Here is a 6,971-nt window from a genome sequence, read left to right on the forward strand (position 1 = left end):
AAAATTTTTCTACAAATTTCTGATCTGGTCAACTTTTCCCAAGCGTGCATCCGACAGAGGACGCGAGCGCGACAGCAAAAGGCAGCGCGTGTAGCGCCGCCAACGGTAGCAAAGACGCTTGACCTTAGATCTAACGAAAATACCACGAAGCCGTCATTGGCAGATGTGATCGAGATGGGAAAAGATGAGCTGAATATTCGGGATGTTTACAGGTAATCTGCGGTCTTTAACATTGCGTTGCGATTCTTTGCTGTGTTTGGTCTTTATAGTAACTAACTGTGGTAATAGTGTCCTGAAAAACACCCGAAAAATGAGACATTAAGGGGGTAATAAACGCAAGACGTTTTGTGCTGGCCACTCGATCGTGTTATGCGATCAGCAGGTAGTTTTTGCCCGGCGATAGTGCAAGTGGTTTGGTGATGGATTGCTTGCACATCGTGACCTAGGGACCCTGGTAGGGTGAAACTTTTCGGAAAGAGTTCCATACGGACGCCGCTTGACACTCTGTGGACAGACCCTCTGAGACCGGTCTGAAACATTCCAAGTGTATTCTAATTTCTACTTGAATACCTCACTATTTTTACTGCTAAATTTGACTTTTTAGGCCATGTTATTGCTTGGGGGAAAATTTGTGGCGTCCGTGTGTGGAATTCTTACAATTTCTCTTGGCTGTCAGGTCTCTGTAGGTTTTGCCCTAAAACATGCAATCTTCTTTTCAGTTTAGATGTTGAGAACTAGGCAAGTCACTGATTGATGAGCTGGTTAACTAGGCCTACCTCTTGTCGTGCGAGTATTCTTGTTCTTGTATCTTGACTACAGTGACAACCGAGACCAAAACTCTCTTAAATTTACATGATTTATTATTTCTCTTTATATCAAACACACACAGAAATCATTGTTTTATCATTGCTATAACAAAATTGAGCAACCATTATCTTTGGACAGATGGAAGAGTGTTCACTGTATATAAACTTTCTGTGATATTTTACAGAATTTACTGATTAACAGTCGCTTTTGCATATTGTTTTGCCACAAAGATATTAGTCATGCAAGAAATGAATGATTAAAACAAAGTAAAATAAAAGCTACATTTCCAAAATGAGGAATGTTTTGATGACTTGGTTTTTAAAGAGTTCATTTTATATTCGGGTGAAATAACTTGCTCATAACTTGTTTTCTTGTCGTTCGTTAGTCAGAAATGCAATTCACTCAATTACTCTCAAGCGAGGCATTCGTCTATTACACAGTGCAATATGATTGGCATGAATGTAGCAACCCAAACCTTGTTCTCTTGAGTTTTGGGCCTTTTTTCTGTAAAGTATTATTATTTTTTTTTAAATTACATGAACTTCCAAGACTGGCTTGGAAGTAGACGTACTCTCAATCCGGTCTTGTACTTTTATTGCGCATGTAAATTACTTGAATCACATGCAAATCCGAAAGGTTGAAGCAAACTGCATTTGAAGTGAAACCCCAGTTGTTGGAAATATTGGAGAATTCTGTTGCCCATAATGTAACACCAGTAACGATGTCTTTTTCTCTGGTGGCCAAATTCGCATTAATGTGACTATACGTTTTTGATATAAGTCTGTGAACAGCTCCAGTCTTGCTGTGACATCTCTGGCGGCCGCTACGGACGTTGCAGGGAGCAAATAATCCTTTTTGTGCTGCGCGGATTAACAACATCAAATTTGCATATGGCCTCCTTGTGGCCTTTTAAGACTCGGACATGGCATGAGCTGTGACGTCTGTAAACAATTAAGCTTATTAAGGATCAGGGTACACTGTGGTGTTTTTTTGTTTTGTTTTTTTTTCCTCCCTTGGTTCCTGCGTCACTACCACGGAATGAACTTCATTCATGTCGTGCGTCAGCACTGTGAGTTGTTTTGATGCTGAACGCTGTGGAGTGGATTCTAATTAATGAATCGTTATGCTCGTTAGCCCGACAAGTGATCTTGTTCTTTGAACAACTTAGCTAGTCAGCGACAGCTTCAAGCCTTTTTTTTTTTTTTTTCAACAGAGAAACCACCGAGATGTGCCGGTCATAGGCTTCTCCATCTGTTCCGGTTGGAGGGCTAACATCAGTGCCGTACGTGGCGTGTGTGGATAGAGATGGCTAGTTTCTGGATCACTTTTTGCAGAATGGTGCCCGGTTAAAAAATCTGAGAGGATTCCTGGCAATGAGGTCGACTGTGCAACAGCGGCTTGACAAAGTCCTCACCGATGGAGTGACCCTGTACATGCTGCCTTGTGGAGCATCGTGGGAAACATCAGGGTGTGTGGGTCCTCACTGGCCAACTTTCAAACCATTTGTGGCAAATGGGTTTTTAATTAAAATGAGGGTGCAGCGTGCTTGATTGGCAGGAGTTGCGGCGCTGTACATGGGGTTGCTGACAGCAGAAACTGCCATGACCACAACCAGCAGCAGCAGCGGCAGCAACGAAACGGCAGGGATGTCTAACGCGACCACAATAAGTACCGCCCCACTTACCACGCCGGCCTACCAGCAGCGTCTGCCAGTCGGTGCCATTGTGGTCCTGACGGCACTCATGGTCCTGATGATCGTAATCAGTGCCCTGGGGAACAGCATCGTCTGCCTGATTGTCTACCAGAAGCCTGCCATGCGCTCGGCCATCAACCTGCTGTTGGCCAACCTGGCCTTTGCCGACATCATGGTTGCGCTGCTGTGCATGCCCTTTGCGCTGGTGACCCTGGTGGCTGGCGACTGGCTCCTGGGGCCGGCCATGTGCCAAATCACGGCCTTCCTCTACCTCTTCTTCGTCATGGAGGCCACATTCATCCTGGCCACCATCTCCGTGGACCGCTACTTCATCATCGTCCGGCGGAAGGACAAGCTGAACCCCCACAGGGCCAAGATACTAATAGGTCTGTCCTGGCTGACCAGCGCTGTGGTGGCGTTCCCGCCCCTGGTCGGCTGGGCTCGCTTTGGGTACGTGCCGGGCCATGTGCAATGCCAATTCAAGCCCCCTGCCAGCCCCGCGGACACAGCCTACATCTTCTGCCTCTACCTGGCCATCTTCTACGTCCCCTGCGCCGCCATGTCCTTCTCCTACTTGTTCATTCTCAACACGGTGCGCCGGAACTCGCTGCGGATCCAGAACCACCCGGAGTCGCTCAGCATCAGCCAGGCCAGCAAACTGGGCCTGACCAGCCTGCCGCGCCCCTCCCGCGTCAATGTGGACATGAGCTTCAAGACGCGGGCCTTCACCACCATCCTCCTACTCTTCATCGTCTTTATCGTCTGCTGGGCGCCCTCGGCCGTCAGCGTCTACGTGGAGCTCTTCTCCGCGTCGAGCCAGATCAATCCCGTGGGCAAGGCATTCATCCTGTGGCTCACCTACCTGAACTCCGCCTTCAACCCCATCATCTACTGCTGGCGGATCAAGAAGTTCCGTGAGGCTTGTCGCGAACTGGCCCCCAAGACGTTCCGGCTTTTGCCCAAGCTGCCAGGACGGACACGTCGTCGGATACGACCCAGTGCAATGTACGAGTGCAATGAACAATCCTCAGTTTGACAGATGCAGAAAAAAAGTTTCTATTTAAAAGAAAAATTGTGAAAGATGCCAATTCAAACTCCTTAAGATTTATTTATTTTGGTGGTTAAGAACGTTCATTATATTTTTACTTAGAAAGCATTAGTCTCTTGAAATTACATACACAGATTCATTGCCATGCTTGTGTATTTTGTCTCAAAGTTCTTGGTAAAACTTAAGAGTTTATTTTTTTTGTCATGTGTTTCAATTCTGTGTGGTAGCAGTAGATTTATATCAAGTCATAAAAAATGTGTTTGTAAGCTGCAGTTAACATGCATCAGTATTGATTTACTTTTTTGTTGAAGCCCAGGATGTATTTGAAATATTAAAACCGTAAACCAAGTAGAATATTATATTTAACAAAAATATAAAACAAATTTTTAACCTTTGTCGGAGATGCACACAATATGCTGTTTGGATGACCAAGTTCAGTGTGACGTAAAGAAAAATGTTTCAGGAGACTTTGATTTTCATCTTGAAGTTAGAACGTGTTGAACAATCGGTCATGTTGGTAATGTATGCATGAACAAGATTTTTGTCGTTCTAGGAACCCTTACCCTCAACGATCCTCAGAAATCTGTCAGGAGATTTTTTGCCAGATTTTTTAATAGGATTCAGGAAGGTAGGGCCCAGCAACCGACAGTGGACATGTGGTTTGATTATCCCTGTCCTGCGCAGCGGTGGAAATTTGCCAGAAAAATCATATTTCCCGGAGAATTTGATACAGGCCAGGAGTGCAAATGATTATGATGTACTGCAGAACAGTGCTCAGATAAAGTTCCCAGTCAAATGAGGGGAAAACTGAAAAAAAGAGTATTTAACGTGTCACTGAATCGAGAGAGCAAAGTGGTAAAGGTGTAAGACTCAGCATTTGGGTCAGTTTGCTCTCATATTCATCAGCAAGATGTGGAAAAAACTCTAGAAATTTGCAAAATTCATAATATTGAAAGAATCAACAGATTGAACAAACAACTGGTACGCGACTTCTCATTTTGCACACTCGTGACTAGTCAGTTTATATTTTGTGAACCTACACTGAAAAAAATATGTTTATTGTTGCATAATTTATTGTCACAGTTCCTCGAATTCTAAAAGGTCATTGAAGCGAGACGGGATGCCCCGTCCCCCGAGTACAATCATCTTTTTTTTTTTGGTGACGAGGCAGCCGATGTCGCCTGTGCCTTGAAAAATTTAATGAAACAAGAAAACCAAGGTATTTGGAAGGTGTATGTACCTGATCGATCTTTGGTGCCGGGAAGTACTCTTATCCTAGCAACGTACATGTTCAGCGATATCCAAGCACTTAATAATGAACCCGCCCGACATTGAAATTCTATATTTCATTCCTTTTGGTTTCTGTTCATGTCTCTATCTTTTTTTTACTTGTACGTAAATTAGTTACATAACTATTTGCTTGAAGCTTTGTTGCATGGATGCCTTCGCGAATCGATCCATACTCATATTAACATTTTGCAGAAGATCCGTTAATATACATGTAAATCGCCAGATTAATAATAGATCCAAAGACGGATCCAGATTCATGGGGGGAGGGAATTTGGCGAGGGTATTTTTAGGTAACCTGATGGCTGAGGCTACATTTTGAAAAACACATTCCAGATTTTAACAGAGTCACGGTGTTCTTCAGTGACAGAATACAAAGCCATTTTGTCTGGTATCCACAGAAAGTCTTGAGTTATTTGAGAAAGTGTGCTTGAGATGCGCCTATTTATTGAAACCATTTTAATGTAAATTTATGTCAAGACTTCAGCCGGACAGACAAAAATTTAATTTTGGTGAAAAATGAAGAAAAAAAAACGGTTGTAAAGCATGACGTGCAAAATTCAAGGTAGCTGTCTGTTCAAATATCATAAGGAAACAGTTTAAAGGAATAGAGAACCCAGCGGGATCTCATATCAATTTCACAATTTACATTCAAATTGATGACTGCTAAACGCAGTGAGTGGTACAACGTAAACTGTACATAATGCAAGTCTGTCGTGGACCCTTGCATGTCCGATAGCGTATACGATCTCGGCCTCATGCGGAGACCGTCTCTCTTTATGATTGTGCAATATGTGTGCGGAAGCGGAAATTAGTCTCGGTGATTCTGTGGGATTTTATTCTTCTGCATGCGACATTTATTATTGGAAAACTCATTCTCGATGTTGTAACTTGCTTTCAATTTATTTTTCTGAGGAGATGTTTGAATAGTGGACGACGCATTGCACAGCATGGCATGCGTTAAAAAGGGTCTGTTGCACAGTGCTGCATGTGACCAAGTTTGACCAGTATTGCGGTTTTTCTTACTGTTGTTAAAACAAAATCTTTCAATTTGATCCAGTCAGATGTTTAGCTTCATGGCCTAATGTTCATCGCAGTAGCGGTTCTTATTTCACCATTTATAACAATAAACGGGAATGCTCTTTTATCTTTGTATAGTACACCTTAAACCATCGCAAATGGACATTTTTTCTTCTCATTTTGGCACTAGTTCTGAAGAAAATCTGAAGTTCGAGCTATAGCTACTGAACCACGAGCACCGTACACCAACCGAAAGATTTCAGATTTCAATCCGAAACTGAAGCCTGGCACATTGGTACAAGATCGTTTGTTGTGTGATCGAAACCGTTAACACTTCACGGCTCGGTGTGTTTATGCACGCAGTGATCGTTTTGCAGTTCAGCCAAATCCATGTCACAAGTGCCACGTGATATTCCGAACCTTGTGAAATGCCTCTCTCTTTTTTTGTAAATCTCATTATAATGCGCCCTACCGCTTGTACGCGACCAGAGTCTGTTCCAATTTTTTGTGCTCTAGAGCATGCACAATACCGGCAACGAGGCAACAATTTGGGGACTACACATTTCATACTACACCCACATTATTACTGCGGACAAGAGTATACAAGCCGGGTGATGAATGGGTTCTGCGTGCATAGTAACACGCAATTAGCAGGCCCATAGTACCCGTGCCATGCGCGCCGTGTTACCAGATATTTACCCCTAGTTACAGCGCCCGACAACCTGCAAAAACCACTTCTCCGTGTGTGTAATAATTTACTGGTATCGTCTCCGCATCCGCTGAAGAAAAAGTCGAACAGTGAATAAAAAAATGCATTAGGCCTACGCAACTTCGAAAACTCGGTTTAATAGTAGGCTACATTCTGCGGTGCATAAATCAAGCGGTGTTATTGCAGTGCTGTGTTTATTTCTTTTTCTTGATATTTTTCGTTTTAGTATGGGCGATTCACAATAGTGCGCCACCAGGAGTTTGCAATGCGTTGGCCAATCACAATGTGCGAATTCTGTCGACCCAATGCGCGTTCGGAAAGGGTCGACAAATTTCGCGCGTTGTGATTGGCCAACGCGTTGCAGACTCTTGGGGGCGTACTAATGTGAATCGCCCGTATTAAAGTGC

At 43.6% G+C, this 6,971-nt stretch overlaps 1 protein-coding gene across 1 annotated transcript; it reads left to right on the top strand.

The window, feature by feature from the left end:
• Window positions 1-104: 104 nt before the first annotated feature.
• On the top strand, window positions 105-6,004 carry LOC110974616 (high-affinity lysophosphatidic acid receptor-like). The gene is made up of 2 exons (XM_022226404.2): window positions 105-212; window positions 2,021-6,004. The coding sequence occupies exon 2, from the start codon at window positions 2,382-2,384 to the stop codon at window positions 3,534-3,536; it is 1,155 nt and encodes a 384-aa protein (XP_022082096.2). The 5' UTR covers window positions 105-212; window positions 2,021-2,381; the 3' UTR covers window positions 3,537-6,004.
• The last annotated feature ends 967 nt before the right edge of the window (window positions 6,005-6,971 follow it).

This window comes from Acanthaster planci, linkage group LG15 (assembly GCF_054643075.1).
Source record: "Acanthaster planci isolate LZ-2023a linkage group LG15, COTS_SCS, whole genome shotgun sequence".
Classification (NCBI taxonomy): domain Eukaryota; kingdom Metazoa; phylum Echinodermata; class Asteroidea; order Valvatida; family Acanthasteridae; genus Acanthaster; species Acanthaster planci.

What these genes read in the sequence shown, in the direction of transcription:
- LOC110974616 (XM_022226404.2), top strand. Translation starts at nt 2,382, where the DNA reads ATGGGGTTGCTGACAGCAGAAACTGCCATGACCACAACCAGCAGCAGC.